This window comes from Taeniopygia guttata, chromosome 26 (genome assembly GCF_048771995.1).
Source record: "Taeniopygia guttata chromosome 26, bTaeGut7.mat, whole genome shotgun sequence".
Lineage (NCBI taxonomy): Eukaryota > Metazoa > Chordata > Aves > Passeriformes > Estrildidae > Taeniopygia > Taeniopygia guttata.
The window spans coordinates 4,153,305-4,171,037 of NC_133051.1; the positions used below are offsets into that span (position 1 = coordinate 4,153,305).

General features: G+C 48.8%; 1 protein-coding gene across 10 annotated transcripts in view; it reads left to right on the top strand.

The window, feature by feature from the left end:
- Window positions 1–17,733, top strand: part of PPP1R12B (protein phosphatase 1 regulatory subunit 12B) — a 133,579-nt gene that overhangs the window by 103,686 nt on the left and 12,160 nt on the right. For 6 of the 10 annotated variants that reach the window (XM_030255741.4, XM_072918928.1, XM_030255742.4 and 3 more), the window contains 5 exons: window positions 14,108–14,124; window positions 14,614–14,761; window positions 15,359–15,463; window positions 15,729–15,782; window positions 17,136–17,186. In XM_030255741.4, the coding sequence (XP_030111601.4) occupies window positions 14,108–14,124; window positions 14,614–14,761; window positions 15,359–15,463; window positions 15,729–15,782; window positions 17,136–17,186 (375 nt within the window). Of the gene's footprint in view, window positions 1–14,107; window positions 14,125–14,613; window positions 14,762–15,358; window positions 15,464–15,728; window positions 15,783–17,135; window positions 17,187–17,486; window positions 17,561–17,733 lie in introns of all 10 variants that reach the window. The other 4 variants (XM_072918925.1, XM_072918924.1, XM_072918926.1 and 1 more) reach the window with 3 other exon arrangements.

The following is a 17,733-nucleotide window of genomic DNA, read 5'->3' on the forward strand; positions in this document are numbered from 1 at the left end:
AGGTGGTGGGAACTCTCAGGGGGATAGAGGTGGTGCTTGTTTCTCTGTCCATCACTGCAATGAGATTTGCAGGCTCCTGGGGAGCTGTGGGTATTGGAGAAGGAGGTGGGAGTTCTCAGGTGGTTACAGAAAGATGCCAGGTGAGAATGAGAGGCCCTTCTTGTTAGTGAGGTTTTGATGAAAACCAACACATGAGCATGGAAAGCCTTGCAGTGATAAGGCACTGCCAGCTGTGACTCCACAGCATCTGTAGGGAAAAACCAGGTGGGGAATGCAACAGCATCAACTCAGTCAGGAAACAGCCCTGGTGCTATCTGGGATATGGAAATAGCCCATGCCTTAAAAGGCTGATTAGGGAAGGATTGACTTCAGGCTAAAATAAGGATCTGAGTTAACTCTTTCTCCAAGACAATGTAATTTTACCACGAGCAAGAGAAGGGAAATTGGTTTACTCTGGGTTTATCCATGAGTTTATTCCTCCTCACCCACTCCCCCATGCCCACAGTAACAGGCCTGTACCACGAGGAGCTAACACCCCTCACAGACCAGGTAAGAATGTGATGTATTGGAGTCTTTTACCTTTCCATCCAGTCCATTGATGCCAGCAGAGCTGTGGGCTCTAAATATTCCCAGCTGAGCAGGGGTGTGAGCACACACGAGCAGGCAGGAGCCTCACACATGGTGCACACAGGGAGAAAAGTCGTGGAGAACCAGGCAGAGCAAAGGAGGTTTGACTTACCGAGGTACCAGTGCCAAAAGCCACATTAAATGTTGTTTGCCAAGCAGTTTCCCGTGGCATTCCCTCTGCACTTGCCCTGCTGCTTGGAATGCTCCTCCTTAGGAGTTAGGATAATATTGGCTGGGGTTTTTCTTCCTTTGATTGATGGGAAGTCCCCAAATGAACAGCTAAGGAAGGGGGGCGCTTTGCAGTGAACACATGCAATCCGTAAGAGAGGGAATATCCCTGCACAGGAGCTTATGGTGACAGTGGGATGGGGTCCCTGTGGCAACTCAGCACTGTCCCATAGCCCTGGGACCTCCACAAACTAAACTACACAAATCCTGTTAAATCCCCCAGGGTAAATGTTGCTTTAATGAGGATGTTTTCAAAAGAGGACACTCAAACCCCTTTGAAATCAATTCAGATCGTCCAGTTGTTTGGCACAAGCTTCAGGTGTTTGGCAGTGGGTACCTTGTCATCATGTTTTGCACCATGGTGATTTAGCTTGAGGTTTCTCCTGAAAAAAATAATATTCACTTCCAATAATGTAATAGGCATCCAGTGGCATGAAACCTGTTGTGTGCATTTAAACAAATAAACAGGATTGGAAGGGTGAGAGTAAAGTCAAGGACTGAATTTTTTTTTTTTTTTCCAATTCCTATTACTGCTGGGCTGGTCATTTTTTTTAATAGGAAGGGAAGTACCATGTAGTATGTGTTTAGGCTTATCCATCTGTTTGTTGTGGTACTTTGTAATCCTTATGCTTCTCCGCAGGCTATTGGTTAGGTGGGGAAACAAAAGTTAAGGAGAATGCATGGTCCTAGCTTTCTGCAGAGATTCCAATTGCAGCTTTTTATTTGTTTTCCACCTCTTTGTCAAACCTTCCCTTTTTTTATAAACTGTTTCTTCTTGATTTATTAGCTGATTTTTTTGCTGTAAAAAAGACCATCAAAATTTTAAATTGTCATTAATGTGTGTGGGCTGCTGTTTCAGTAGTGCCTGCATCTGTGTGGCTGCCATCACTTGGAATCCCAGAATGGTTTGGGTTGGAATAAATCTTAAAGCCCATATTACCCCATGGGCAGGGATACCTTCTATGAGCCTAGGTTGCTCCAAGCCCTGTCCAGCCTGGCCTTGGACACTTCTAAGGATCCAGGGGCAGCCACAGCTGCTCTGGGCACCCTGTGCCAGGGCCTGGCTACCCTCACAGCCAAAAATTCCTTCCTGAAATCCCATCTAGCCCTGCCCTCTGGCAGTGATAAGCCAATCCCCCTTGTTCTGTTACTCCAGATCCTTGTCCAAAGTCCCTCTCCAGCTCTCCTGGAGCCCCTTTAGGCACTGGAAAGGGCCCTGAGGACTCCCTGGATCCTTCTCCAGGCTGTACATCCCCAGCTCTCCCAGCCTGGCTCCAGAGCAGAGGGGCTCCAGCTCTCAGAGCAGCTCTGTGGCCTCCTCTGGGCTCGCTCCAGCTGCTCCAGCTCCTTCCTGTGCTGGAGCCCCAGGGCTGGAGGCAGCTCTGCAGGTGGGCTCTCACCTGAGCACAGGGGCAGAATCCCCCCTGCCCTGCTGCCCACGCTGGGGGATCAGCCCAGCACAGGGGGGTTCTGGGCTGCCCGAGCACGGGGCCGGGGCACGTTGAGCTTCTCATCCACCAACACCCCCGTGTCCTTCTCCCCAGTGCTGCCCTCTGTCCATTCTCTGGCCAGCCCGGTTGTGAAGTAGCTGCTTGATGGTTGTTACCCACTCCTCAGGAGATTCTGTATAATTCTCCTTGTTCTGTCCATGCTCACACTTTCACTGCAAGGCTCTTCCCTCTGATGTTAGACCACTCCCATGTTAAGCCACCTTCAGAGTACATAATCTGAGCTTTCCAGCTGAATTTTATGAGGAAGAGCTCAGCAATAAAGCTCTAAGTGTACACAGTGGTCTGCACTGATTTATTTTATTCTGCCTTTCATTGGAGCATCTGAAGGAGCCGTGCTGAGTGAAATATGGGATGTAGGAGCATCACCTTTTATGGGCCGTATGTTTGCACCAAGTCACTTGATAGTAGTACTTGAGTATAAAAAGCAGCCGTTCCCAAATGACCATCTCTGTTAATGAGCCCCCAGACGAGCCCGTGGTGCTCTGAGCAGGGCTCTGAGCACTGATTGCCATGGCAGCAAATGCACCAAGGCTGGCTACGGTCGTGTGCACACATAGTCGGGAAGGCAAAGCAAATCTTGCAGCAAAAGGAAACGCTAATGCACAAAAATGTGAGTGGCTGAGCTGCAGGTGCTCAGCATGTAAATCACACTGACAGGGTTGGTGTTAATGTGTAAGTGATCACGGAATAACAGAATCCCAGAGGTATTTGGTTGGAAGGGACCTTGAAGCTCATCTCATCACACTCCCACCATGGGCAGGGACACCTTCCAGTAGCCCAGGTTGCTCCAAACCCCATCCAGCCTGGCCTTGACCACTTCCAGGGATGGGGCAGGAATAATTTCTTCCTGATATCTGATGTAAATCTTTCCTCTCTTACTTTAAAACTCCCCCCCACTTGTCCTGTCACTTGCCTGTGTAAAAAGTCCATATCCCAGAGTGCTGGGAGGTCATTAGAAATGCCTGGTAGGATTGCAGCCTTCCTCGAGTTTGGAATATAAATGTGTCAGATGGTCAGTTTTTGCTCTGTGGTGTTTTTGCAACAGGTTCCATCTGTTTCAGATATTCCTGGTCACAGGTTTATTCTCACATGGGGTTTTCATTAATTATTTAACTTGCTGTGCTGCCACTGCCAATGTATTAGAGAATAGAAAGTGTTATGAAAATATTTTTCCAGGAACCTTTACTTTCCTGGGTTTCCATTTAGTGGCTTGGACCCGTTTGGTTGTGATAAAAGTGATGCTGCATAAATTGAAGCAGGATCGAGTAAGTTGTCTCATGATAGTTTCTATCTAATTTCTGGATTGCTGACTAGTTACTCAGTGTTTGTGGAAATGATTCCCTTCTCTCCCAAGAGCCAACAAAAAATGTGGGATACTGAAATTTGAACTTTCAGGCAATCAACCTTTGTCTGTGTTCTCCAGCACCCTGCTTTGTTTTATCTCTGGTTATTCCTCAAGCATTGTGTTTCTCAGATGGATATCAGGATAAAATCCTTGTACGTTGTTTGTCCGTGGGTTTTTTTTTTAATTTTCCTCTGTAAATGTCCATATCTGGAAGCATTTCGGGAACTTGTGGTTGTTCCCAGGGCACCACCCATGAGATGTTCCCTGCTGTGACTCAGTAGCCAGACGGTGCTCCTGCATCTGGATGTATAAACAAGATGGGTCAGGGCATGTGCTGTGACCTGTGGGCTGAACGGCTTCTGTCCCTGAGGCTGAAGTTCCTTCAGTTCTCCTCCCTCCCGAGCAGCAGTATTGATCCAAGCCAAAGCTGGAGCAGGGAGTCTGTTAACCATTAAAGGCTCTGAGTGCTCATGGATGGTTTGGAAAGGATCTGATGTAACACTTCAGCCTCATTTAAAACTCCCGTTTGACCCTCAGCTCCCTGGTCAGAGGTGTTGCCTGTAGAGAAGCTGGTCAAACAGATGGAGAGCAATCTCTCGGGACAGCTCAGCCTTGAAACCACGGCTCATATTGCAGGAGGCCACAAGGTCAGGGGCAGCTTGAGGTTCCACCAGAGATGGGAATCAGTTGGGACTTTAAAAGGGATGAAGTGAGGAGGAGAAAGACAATACCGTTAATTTGGGTCAGTTAATGGTACAGCCACAAAACCAGGGACAGAGAGAGGGGGAAGTGCTGCAGGATGGGAATGAGCAGCCAAGGAGTGATGGGGAGAGTGGGTGGAACCTCTGTGAGCAAACCACTTCATCCTGCTGAGCTGGAAACCAGTGTCTTCTTCCCTGCAGGAGCCCACTAGAGTTCTGTTTTTCATAAAATGAACACAAACCCATCAAAAATAGGGCTGGAAGAGAGACAGAGCCCAGTTCATCCATTTCTCTGTGTACTGGCTGCTCTACTTATGCTATTCACAGGCGGTGGTGCATAGAATCATGTAATTTTGGAATCATTAAGGTTGGAAAAGCACTCTAAGATCACTGAGTCCAAACATTAACCCAGCACTGCTGGGTGGGGTCTTTCTCTTCTTCCAGGTAACAAGTAACAGGACAAGAGGAAAAGGACAAGACAAAGAAACAGGACAAGGAGCAAATTGCACTGGGGGAGGTTCAGGTTGGATACCGAGGAAAACTTCTTCCATGAAAAGGTGGTCAGGCAGTGGCTCAGGCTGCCCTGGGCAGAGATGTAGTCATCATCCCAGGAAGTGTTCCAAAAACATGTGGATGTGGCACCTGGGATATCACACCTGGCAACATGAGTTAGTGGTGAACATGGCAGTGCTGGTGTAACATTTGGGCTTGATGGTCTTCAAGGGCTTTTCCAGTCTTCACAGTTCTGTGATCCCATGATTGCAGTCTCGCTGCCATGTGCTGCCTATGCCCACGGTGCTGTTGTGGGAATATGGCTGCTGGCTCAGGAGCTGTTCACTGGATTTTGGAGTGAACTTCACACTGAAAAGTTGCCAGTTGGCTGTTGGCAGCTCTCACCTCACTGCTGGTTCAAGAGGTATTCAATCCCTAATGAAACATCTGAGAACATCCTGCCAGAGTTTTTCCAGGGCAGGGAAGGGGTTCCTGCAGACCTATGGCATTCTCATCTGGAAGAAATTTAGGAGTAGAAATCTTTTCCTCTCATGTCACTTGGCCACTTGGTTTTTATTTCCACACGTCTGGAGAGTTTTGTCTAAGATCACGTTGCTTTGCAAAATTAAATTTTTCACCAATAAAATTTGATCCCTTAGAAAAGGGAAAAAGGGCAACAAACCCTGGTTTTCAGAATTATGGCCTTTCCTAAATTAAAATACTATCCAGCCTGATGTTTTACATGGTGAGTTTTATCCCCAAGAGACAATGGGAATAAATTGCAGCTGCTGGAAAGCCCATGGTCCGTGAGAGAGTTTCAGAGCACAGAGCCACAGGCTGGCCATGGCACACATGACACAGACCAGCATCCAACTGTAGTTTGTTTGGGATGGCAAGAGATGTGACCATCAGTCCCTCACAGCCCTGGATGTTTGTTTCTGATTAAATATGTGCTGTTTGTACTGAAAACTATGGGATCTGCTGCAGCCAGCTGCTAAAGCCACTATTCCATCTTGGAGAAGCTTTTAATGTTATGCTTCAGTAATAGCAGTTTTTCTTAAGCAAAATTTATTGATTTATGGTTTGAGAAAACATATTTTGCATCAGGCTTTGGGGAGTTGGAGGTTACATGGAGGTGGTTTGGCTGCACTGGATTATTAATCATATCCACAGGTTTTTGGAATCCTTGCATTTGCACGATTGCAGGCTCAAGCTGGAAGCAGCACATCCATCATGCCAGTGGAGCTAACAGGATGCTGCACAAACCACAGCCCTCAGGTCAGAGGAGCAGCTTTCTGAGGGAGGCAATGACCTCAAAATAACTCTCAAAAGTAGAGTTCAGCCAGACCTTCAAATTATTCTGCGCCCACTGAAAAACTAAACTTGATCCCAGCCATTCCTGACTGGAATGACACATGCAGCTGGAGGGGAACACCGACCTGAATTGTACCCACTGGGGATGGTCTGAGGTGTCCCAGGCAGCCTCCTCCTGGCTTCTCTGCCTTCCAGCTCAGCTCTGGCTGCACTGGCTCCTGGAGGATTCCTGCCCTCAGCAGCGTCCTGCTCTGCCCTAGTCTGGCCTCACCACAATATAAGAAGGCTCTGAAGTTATTGGAGAGTGTCCACAAGAGGGACACAGAAATAGGGAAGGGTCTGGAGGGGCCACACGAGGAGCGGCTGAGGGCACTTGGTCTGTTCACCCCGGAGCCCGAGGTCAGACCCCACTGGGGCTGCAGCTCCTCATGAGGGGCAGCTCCGATCTCTGCTCCCTGTGCCAGGGACAGGACCTGAGGGAACAGCTGGAGCTGGGCCAGGGAGGGTTAGATGGAGATCAGGGAATGGTCCTTCCCCCAGAGGGTGCTGGCACTGAACAGATTCCTCAGGGAATGGGCACAGCCCCGAGGCTGCCAGAGCTGCAGGAGTGTTTGGACAGCGCTGCCAGGGGTGCCCAGTGTGGGTTTGTTGGGGTCTGTGCAGGGCCATGAGGTGGGCTCGATCCTCATGGGACCCTTCCAGCTGAGGATTCGATGCTCCTGAGGGGGGGAGGTTGTCCTTTGAACACACATCAGCCTGGCCCAAACACTGGAGCTCGTGTAGGATCAGCTGAGCTACGTAACTGCAGGAACATAGTGACTTTTACTTATAAAAGGGAAAGAACCCCAAAAGCAGCTGGCTTTATTTTACATTTAATTTCTAAAATAAACACAGCTCATCAAGAGGATATTTGCCAGCATAAGAATAAAATTTGAGGGGTTTCTAAAACTTCCCTGGTTGCTTAAAGGAGGACAGAGCTGGAGCTATGCCCCTGGGTGTCATTGCATGGTGGCTAATTAATCGTAAGCATTGATCAGGATTTATGAGACAAAACACACCAAAATAAATTCCTTGACAACTCTTAAAATAGTGTACACTGTCCTGAGATTGGCCAGTTGGAGATAAAGAAGCATAAAATGTTCCCAAAGCGTCTTTTTTTTTCTCTTTTTTTCGTTGTTTTTTTTTTCTTTTTTCTTGAAAAAATGTAAATTGTAGGGAATTGTGCCTTCACTGGCTCCAGCCTCAGCCACAGAACGCAATTGGAAGCAATTAGGGCAGTTTCTGCCTTGGTGAAAGCAGCAGCCAATCTCCCTTTGTCACTGCAGTTCAGGGCTGTATTTTATTGAAACCTTCCATGAGGAATTTGGTTTAAATTATTCATCACTGAGCTCCCAACAGCTGCAATATTTTCTGGTTTTGAGGGAAGGCTCCTGCCCTCCACAGTCCAAATACATTTTAAAAATCAGTCCTGGGTGGTGTTCCTGGCACAAGGAAGCACCCCAGGACTCTGGGTAGGTGGACCCACGGCCAGTACCCAGCTGTGCCTTTTTCTGGAGACTTTGACCATTGTCAGCACCCCGAGAATCTCTGGAAGTGTCCAAGGCCAGGTTGGGCAGGGCTCGAAGCAGCCTGGGATAGTGCAAGGTGTCCCTGCCCATGGCAGGGGGTGGGACTGGATAAGCTTTAAGATCTCTTCCAACCCAAACCATCCTGTGATTCCATGGTTCTATAGTGCTCTTCGCACTTTTTTCTTGGGTCCCATCTCAGATCCTGGTGATTTTCCAGGTTGGATAATCTCTGAGCTGGCAAAATGGGCTGAATCCCTTCCGTGTCCTCCACCACCGCAGCACTACCTGGATGTGCTGCCCACCGTGAGATGAATGGGAGGGAAGGTGATGGGATCTCTCTGGTGAGAGCTCCAAGACCTGAGGATTACCAGAAGCTCGTGAGCATGTCTGCTCCGTGCTTTTTCGTTTTCCTTTAGAAATCACCCCCTTGGGTGTCTGGGCAGCAGCAGCAGGGCTCAGCTCTGCTGCCGTGCTGGATTCCTAATCAGGACAGCCACCTCCAGCCCCACGTGTTCCCCCACCCCAACCCCTGCAGCGCTCTGACCCTGTTTAGATTATGGAAGGATAATTTCACAACTCGTTGCTTCCCTGGCTCTTGGTGTTTTTAGTTGAATTTTGATCCCAAGGGAAATAAATAAATCTGGGCAAAACTGCAGTGCTGCTCCAAATTTGCCAGGGAAAGAAAAAAGCCTCCAGTGCATTTTTTGATAATGACTGGAATGGATACAGCAGTTTTTCAGCATCCCCTCACAAACCCTAACAATTTCCTTCAGGAAGGTCAGGAAGGAAAAGACCCTTCTTGCACCAGCTCATCATGTGTGATGCCTCAGCTCTTCATTCCCTCTGTTCATTCCCAACTTCTCTTCCCAGCAATGAAGAAGGAAAAGAGTTTTATCCTTTACCTTCTCACTCTCACCTTGGAATTTCCAGCTCTGTGATGGCATCTCTGAGCAACCAACCTCCTTCCTCACTTCCATGGGCAGCACAGGGAGCCAGCCAGTGCTGCTGGAATTCCAGTGACTATTTGGTGGTGGTTGGACAGGACAGGGCAGTGTAGGCAGGGTCAGTGGGGGCTGTGCTGATGGAACAGGTGCAGCTGGAAGCACATGGAGTGGGTTCCAAAGATGCCATGGTCAAACAGCGCAGAACTGAGCAGAAAGAAGCTGTTTTCTGCTGAAACTCTCTCCAGTGTAACATCCCAGTGGCTTCTGAAGATGTTTGTCTCTCAACAAATGGCAGGGATGTCTCAGTTAAACACCTCCTTCAGTGTTCCATAGAATCATGGAATCACAGAGTCACTGAGGCTGGAAAAGCCCTCTAAGATCATTGAGTCTACCGCTGCCATTTTCACTGCTAGCCCATGTCCCAAGTGACACATCCACATGTTTTTTAAAGACTTCTAGGGATGTTGACTCCACCACTGCCCTGAGCAGCTGTGCCAGGACCTGACCTGCCCTTCAGGGAAGAGATTTTCCCTGTTACCCAACCTGACTGTCCCCTTGAGGCCGTTTCCTCTTGTCCTGTCCCTGTTCCCAGGGAGCAGAGCCAGACTCCCCCTGGCTGTCCCCTCCTGTCAGGAGTTGTGCAGAGCCAGGAGGTCCCCTCTGAGCCTCCTTTTCTCCAGGCTGAGCCCCTTCCCAGCTCCCTCAGCCCCTCCTGGTGCTCCAGACCCTTCCCCAGCTTCATCGTTCTTCTCTTAGAGAGCTTTTTCAACCTTAATGGTGCTGACATTCCATGATTGCAGGTTACTGCAGGGTGGCTCTGCTCAATGCTGACAGCAGCAGGAATGCCTCCCCTCTCATCTGACACTTTGCTTTTCTTTAAACACACAGAGACAGTCACAGTCTGAACCAACCCATTGCAGTATCCATCACAGGAAAGTCATAAATAAAATAAACCTGAGGGGTTTCCCCCTTTTTGCTGTGTATGTTTAAGGAGATTCCTTTCTCACCCCAGCCTTCCTTTGTGGAAGCATGCCCTTGCTACCCTGCATATGGAAATTCTCATTTCTTAGAAGAAAGAAAAGACAGATGTGGTTTTTCCTCTTGCTGCAAGCGCCCTGGCTGGCTCAGGGACCTGCTTGGGTTCATTGCCTGGTTTCCGTGTCACCTTGCCCAGCCACGTGATGTTTCCCAGCACCGTTCAAATCCATTAGCAGGTGCATTTGCTGAAGTAAATTCAGGCTTGCTAGGGAGTGGATTACTTGCCCAGCCATTTGTCATCATATCTAAAGTCATCACTGAAGGGGATTAGCATAAAGTGCACAAATAAATTTCAACAAGAGCCTTGTTCATCACTGTAATTCCCTTCTCCAGCTCTTCAGGGGAGGTTGGGTCATTGGGCCAGGATTCAAAAGGAGCTGTCAGGCTGCTGAGGGGTTTAAGAAACTAATGATGAAAGCTCAGCTAACAAAGCACCATGGAGAGATCAGCATGTGTGTGGCTGAAAATGGGAAATCCTTTGTAGAATCCCAGAATCCCAGACAGGTTTGGGTGGGAAGGGACCATCAGAGCTCATCCAGTCCCACCTTTGCCATGAGTAGGGTCACCTTCCATGACCAGGTTGCTTCAAGCCCTGTCCAGTCTGGCCTTGAACACTTCCAGGGATCCAGAGGCAGCTGTGCCCAGTTTCTCTGAGCAACCTGTGCTAGGACCTCACCGCCCTCACAGGGAAGAATTTCTTCCTGCTAGCACGAGTAACCCTGTCCTCTGGCAGTGATAGCCATTCCCCCTTACCCTGTTACTCCAGATTCTTGTCCAAAGTCCCTCTCCAGCTCTCCTGAAGCCCCTTTAGGCACAGGAGGGGACTCTAAGGTCTCCCCAGAGCCTTCTTTTCCCCAGCTCTCCCAGCCTGGCTCCAGAGCAGAGGGGCTCCAGCCCTTGCAGCAGTTCTGTGACTTCCTCTGGACTTGCTCCAGCAGCTCCACATCCTTGCTGTGCTGGAACCCCAGGGCTGGAGATAGGTGGGGTCTCAGCTGAGCAGGACAGAGGGGCAGAATCTCCCCACCCCCCCATGAGCCTAGGATGTGGTTGGATTTGAGGTCTGTCTTTAACAGCCCTCTACAGGAGGCCATCTGCACAGAAACTGTCCCAGCTTGCTCCCTTCAGGTTTCATACAGGGCATGGCCTGAGCCAGGGCTGTTCAGACGAGAGGGCTGTGTCCCTGTCACAACTTCAGGCAGCTGCTGGGCATTGGGTGGTATGAGATGCTTCCCAGACAACATCCAGCATGGCTTGTGGAGGTGCAGTAGGGCGTAGTCATGGTGGGAATGCATCTGCCAACTTCCTTGAGAGGTTTCTCACCTCTAAGATGGAGAGATTTTATTAGAGCAAATAAAATAATACCAAGGTGGACCCACTGCCATGGCTCGGGGCCCATGCCTGCACCAGGATGGCCAACTTGAGCTTTGGTTATGATGTCTACAGGGTGGGACTATATCTTGGTTTGAAAAGCCAGGTGTCTGCTAAGGAAGGCAGGAACCTCCTTTGAAATGGAAAATGTAAACCCCCTCCCTCCAAAATATTATAATTTTGACATTAAGGGACTCTCAGGCAAAAATATGAGAATAGGAGTAACAGTTCTTTACTAGGAAAACTAAAAATACAAATGCAATAGTACAAAAAAAAAAAAAAAACAAAAACAAAAACAAAAAAATAAAACAAACACTGCCAGAGTCAGAACATGCCCTGAGCCCCTGTGGGTCAGGGTGGTGGCAGCAGCCCCATCCCAGGGTGGCTCAGCCCTCCTGCAGTGCCAGCTGTGCTTCTGCTGGAGCAGGATCCTGCACAAGGGGGGAGTTTTCCTCTGGAGCTGCAGGGCTGGGGGAGATGGGCCTGGGCTCCTCTGGGAATGCAGTGGGGAAGAAAGCTGCTCCTCTGGGAATGCAGTGGGAAGAAAGCTGCTCCTCTGGGAATGCAGTGGGAAGAAAGCTGCTCCTCTGGGAATGCAGTGGGGAGAAAGCTGCTCCTCTGGGAATGCAGTGGGCAAAGGCTGCTGTGCTGGTCCCAGGTCAGATTGGATCCAGGTAGGAATTCTGGGCTCCTCCCCTGGGCAGAGCATCTCCCCATGGGATGATGGAATTTTCTCAGCCATGCAGGGACACTCAGTGGCCATGAACAGAAGATAATTAATAATTAATGGCCCATGAACAGAAGAGATCTCCTGAAGGATGGATTGGTTGTGGAAGAGATAAAGTGCCCAATGAACAGAAGATAGCTGCCCCAGCTCTGACAGATGGGGATAGAATGCACACCCCCAGCTGCATCTTGCATCCTAAGACAGGCTGGCACTAGACCTGCCCAAGAGCCTGGCTGAGGATGGCCCTGTGGGCACAGCTGGAGGGAGAATGTGCTAATTCATAGCAGGGTTTGCTTGTCCTTTTGATCTCTGTATGTAGCAGCTTTGTCTGAGTGTGTGGTCCCATCCTCAAGGGGTCCTGGCCATTCATTTTCCTGGTGCTGGTGCTCACAGCACAGTGTGTCAGAGGCTGTGCTGCAGAGCCCACGCATTGCTGACTCCCTGGGCACCTTCCTGTCCTCAATCAGGATGCAAGATGAGGGTCACGTTAGGCTGGGATGAATTAAAAACTCAGCAGCCAGGTGCAGGTAATGGGTTGTCGTGTCCTGGCAAACAGCAGGATGCTCTGGGAGCTGCTCCCCTGCTCCTCTGGCTTGGAGTGGAGAGCTGGCTGGGTCACTTGTCCACCATCCACCGTGTAATGGGTGACTTAATCCCTCTCTCCATGGGGTGTACTCCCAGATCCCTACCCAGGATCAGAGGCATTGTCTGGGTGCCAGGTGGGAGCGGGTGGTCTGAAGTCTTCAAGCACCAGGGTGCCAGACAGGCAGCAAATCTGCCTCCCAGCAAGGCCTTAGCACTGGATTTACTGGTGTAGCTGACAGCACAAGCAGTGTGAGCATGTCTGGGTACAAAAAGCCTGACGTCTAGTCTGCTCTGTGATGTCCTTTGTGTTGACTGTTAAAAAGAGCAGAGGGAATTGGCTAGAAGTGCTTGTGGGAGGTTTGTGCTCACTCAGAACACTGATGCTACTGATAAACCAGCAGAGGAATACTGGGCTCAACTTCCAGTTCAAGGGACCTTAAAGAGTTGGCATGCACCTGGAATTTGAGTATATGTCTGTCAGGGGTGACTGTCAATGTGGCATGTCCTGCAGGATAGTGCTGCTGTCACTGCTGGATTTATGCAACTGTAGGAAGGAACTGTTCGATCCAGAACCACATTGAAATGTGGTTTACCACATCAAGCCTCTGTAGGATATTCATAGAATCATGAAATTTATAAGTTGGAAAAGCCCTCCAGATCACTGAGCCCACACTTTACTCCATCATTGCCATGTTCACCATTAAACCATGTCCCCAGGTGTTACATCTATACATTTTTTGAACATTTCCAGGAAGTGTGACCACCACTGCCCTGGGCAACCTGTGCCAGGGCCTGACCACCCTTTCAAGGTGGAAATTTCCCCTGATATGCACCTGCCCTGGAACCTCCCCTGACATCACTTGAAGCCTTTCCTTGTGTCTTGTCCCTTGTTCCCTGGGCCCAGAGCCAGGTCTCCCCTGAGCCTCCTTTTGTACAGGCTGGGCCCCTTTTCCAGCTCCCTCAGCTACTTCTGGTGCTCCAGACCCTTCCCCATCTCTGTTCCCTTCTCTGCACACACTCCAGCCCCCGGTGTCCAAGGGCAGCTGAGGACAGCACAGCAGAGGTTTGGATTGATGGGAAAGAAGAACCCAATACAGGCTTCAACCACCCTGGTGTAAGGGTCTTCTCCCTCCCTCCTGCTGCTGTTGTGTCTCTGTCTGCCACAGTGAAGCTTTTCTCCACGGGGAGGTGCTTGCCCATGGAGAGAAGAGTGTGTGGGATTTTCTCAAGTTCAGCACAAACACTGGGAGATCCCTGTGTCTGTTACTCTCCCGCACCCACATCACACACAGCACAGTGATCATAGTCAGGAAGAATAACTTCACTGGAAAAGGGAAACAGTGGATTAGTTTGGATTGCAGGGAAGGCATTTCAGTTCTGGAAATGAGGATTTGAACAGCAAGAGTCAGGATTTCTTAGGTGAGTGAACTAAGTGCTTCAGAGGAGCTGAAGCAGTTGAAGATTCAGGCAGAGATTGGAGATTCCCACTTTGGGCTGGGAAATCTCTGTGTAGCCTGGCATGAGCTGGGTGCTGGTATCTGAGGTGGGAAATTGCTGCTGCCTGGAAGCTCTGCAGTTTTTGAATTGCATGTTTAATTCTTGTTATTAATTACCTTTTACTTTCTTTTTTTTTTTTTCTTTTTTCTTTTTTTCCTTCAGCATGAAAGACTTTCCAGGTAAGAATTTTCTTTTTTTCTTTTTTTTTTTTTTTTTTTTTTTTTTTGTGTAATATTTATTAGCAGCATGTTTTTGTATGGCTTTGAGGATTCGCTGTCCTTCAAATCCAGCCTGGTCAGGCTATTTAGTCCTTTCATGAGCTCAGCTGTGGCACCAATTGGCTTCTATTCTTTACTCCCCAAATTATTTACCTCAGTGCCCTCTTAGAAATGGAGCTGGTTCCCACCATGGAGATGAGAGGTTCCTGGGAAGTCAGTGCCCATGGGAGGCTGGGCTGGTACCCTGGGAGTTTTTCCAGTTGTTGTAGTGGTGGTGGCTGCCGGGTTTTGGGCAGCGATCCCCAGGGCCAAGTGGAGGGTGCTCTCATAGACCCCAGAGCCCCGGCTCAGCTGGGTCTGCCATAGCCCCCAGTCCCAACCAGCTGGGCCCTGTGCTGGCTGTTCCAAGTTACCTCAGCTCCACAGTGCTGGATCTTCCTCCTGTTTCAGGTTGGAAGCAGCCACGAACCCCACCACGAGTGACTCGTCCTACAGCGACCGTGCCTCCGGCCGCTCCAGTGCCTACAGCCGCAGGGAGAACCGGCTCGCCGCCCTCAGCAGTCGGGCAGAGGAGGAGAGCAACAGGGACTACAAGAAAGTAGGATTTTTTAAACTGGTTATTGTCATTGCACACACTGCAGAACCTGCCTGTTGCTGCAGAAACCGGCCCCAAGAATCAGTGGGAAGAAAGAGAAGACATTTATGTTAATTTTCTCTGTTTCAAAGAATCCAATGGTTTGGGTTGGAAGGGACCTTAAAGCTCATCCCATTCCACCCCTGTCATGGGCAGGGACACCTTGTGCTATCGAGGTTGCTCCAAGTCCTGTCAAGCCTGGGCCTGGACACTTCCAGGGATGAGGCAGCCACAGCTTCTCTGGGCACCCTGTGCTGGGGTTTGACCACCCTGTGAGTAAAGAATTACCTAAATTAAAATTGTCCCCTCTTGGCTGTATTTAAACTCCCTACAAAATTCAACAGCTGTTTTCTTATTTCTAATTCATGAATTATGAAAACATAAGTAAAGAATCCAAGCTGGTTTTGTTTTCCCTTCTCATCTGTTGATGTGTGGGAGCAAAGTGATCCCCTCAGCTCAGTGCTGAGGGCATGTGTCTGCTCAGAGCAGTGTGGCAGGATGGGGTTAATTATAATTAACCAGGAGCAGCCTGGTTAATTGAGCTCTTGTTTTGCATTTCAGTTGTATGAGAGTGCCCTGTCTGAAAATCAAAAGCTGAAGTCAAAGCTGCAAGAAGCCCAGCTTGAGCTGGCTGATATCAAAGCAAAGTTGGAAAAAGCAGCCCAGGTAAGGGAAAATCCAGATCCTGACTGGAGAAACTGAGTACTGGCCATGACAAACCAACACTTATTCCAGAATAGGAAAGGGAGGGAAGCTCCTGGAAGGATGTTCTTGGGAGGGAAGGTGCCATAGAGGAGATAGAAATAAGCAAGTAATTTTCTAAATCAACATGTTGCATCCCAAGCAAGAGCATCTGTAGGCTGTCTTGGCCTTTGTTAGCACCCTGTGAGTGCTCTCAGGTTTAATCACTTTCTATTTTTAATTTCCATAGCAGAAACAGGAGAAAACTTCTGACCGGTCCAGCATGCTGGAGATGGAGAAGAGGGTACGTGTCTCTGCTTTCTTCTGAGTCACAGCCTGTGCCTCGTGTCGCTGTGCAGGGCAGTCATTTCTAGAAGGGAAGCATTAATTAAAAGATAAGTTGTATTTTTGCCTTGAGGAGGAGTGCACAATGATAATTGTGTTCTGACCTTTGCAGGGCCTGAGACTCTGCTGCTCTCTTTGCACATCAGCTTTGTTCTGATTCCTCTCTTTGGTTCTAAGCAGCTGAGGCCCAACGGATTGTATCACACTGGGAGACTGTTGGTCCATTACACTTTAAAACATTCTTGATCCTTACAAATAAAGACTGGTTTGGGGAGGTGGGGGAACAAGGAAAAATCCTGGAAGGGCTCAATCCCTTCTTTCCCCAGCCTGGGTTGATACCAAGGATTGTCCCAAGCCAGGGGCAGGACCTTGAACTTGGCCTTGTTGAAGTCAGGGCAACATCCTGTATAACTTCTGTTCAATTAGGATCACAACAGCCACAAATTCTGTGAGTTAGAAAGTAAAAACATGTCCAGCTGTTCTCAGTGAAGATGCATTAACTGTTTCCAGGATGGCTCATGCATTTTGCACTGATGAATCCCTGGATGAACTTCTTGCAGTGGGCAAAAAGTGACTCAGAGCTCATCATCCACAGCATACTTAGATGCTGCTTTTTCCTCACTCTTCTTCCCTTGTAGCTCTTTGCACAGGGGAAAGGAGCAGAACAGAGAGAGTGTAAATCTTGGTCTTGATGCATGTTTCCCACTCCTCCTATCTTAGGGCCTGTCCCTGGAGCAGTTTGAGCCCCTTGGGAAAATCACTTGAAGGACAGTTCTCCTTACTTTGGCACAGGCGTAGCTGAGGCCACTCACACAGCAGATGCTAATCCTCACTTTCTAAAATGCACCAAAGGCAGTCAGCTTTGCAGCCTTGGATTATCTGGGAGAAACAGGATTTCCAGGCAGGGAATTTCCTTGTTCTGTTTCCTATTTGAGCAGCTCAGTGACTTTTCTTGTTGCCACCTTTAGTGGAGTATAAGTAAATCTATGGCTTCACCTACAGAGCTCAAAATCACATTACATCAGCAGCTCCTGAGAACTGGGATCACTGAAAATGGGGAATAATTTCATTAGGGTTTTGAATAGAGCTTGTGATCTGCCCAGACAGACCCAGCTTATATCCCTGCTGGTTTGCCAGCTGCCCTCTCCTATCTGATCAGCTCCTGGTTGTAACCTCTGCCTTGCTTTGGGATACTCTTCAGGGAATGCTGCTACAGAAACACAAGACTCCTAGTTTTCTTTAAAAGAAAATATACTGTAAATTTTTCTTCCAAATCCTTGTGACCTTCTTTGTCATAAATCCTTGTAAACAGGAGAAACGAGCCTTGGAGCGGAAACTCTCTGAAATGGAGGAGGAAATGAAGGTAAGAAATAATGTTCACTCTGTCTATTCCATTTTATATGCTTTGTATTCATGTCTTTGGGGATTCTCACCCAGGAGGAGGATGCTAAAGGTGTCCATGGGAAGGATCTCATTTTCCTTTCTGCAGTCAGAACTTGCTTTAATGGCCCTGTTCTCCAAACATGAAATGCTAATAAACTGTCCTGGTTCTCATTCATCTGATTGCTCCTATGTTTGATTTGTTCTGCTGTTTGATCCGAGAATGGTGAAAGCTGTTCTCCTTAAATGCCTTCCCAAACTAACTTTTTGTGGCCTCGCTGAGTTCCAGTGTGCTGACGCCCTGTGCTCTGACTAGTCTGCAGCCCGAGTTAAGCCACTGAGGTTCTCTCCGGATGGGTAAGAAGACAAAGCTGGCTTTTGACTCACGCACACTGGCCAGGATAAAACACAGAGTGGTTGTGTTCCTATACTCCCTTCCCAAAGCATGTCACTGGGAGGCCACGGCAGCCTGGGATAATTCCAGCAAAGAGGAGCTGCTTCCTGATGGGATGTGCAGCATGGCTTGCTGT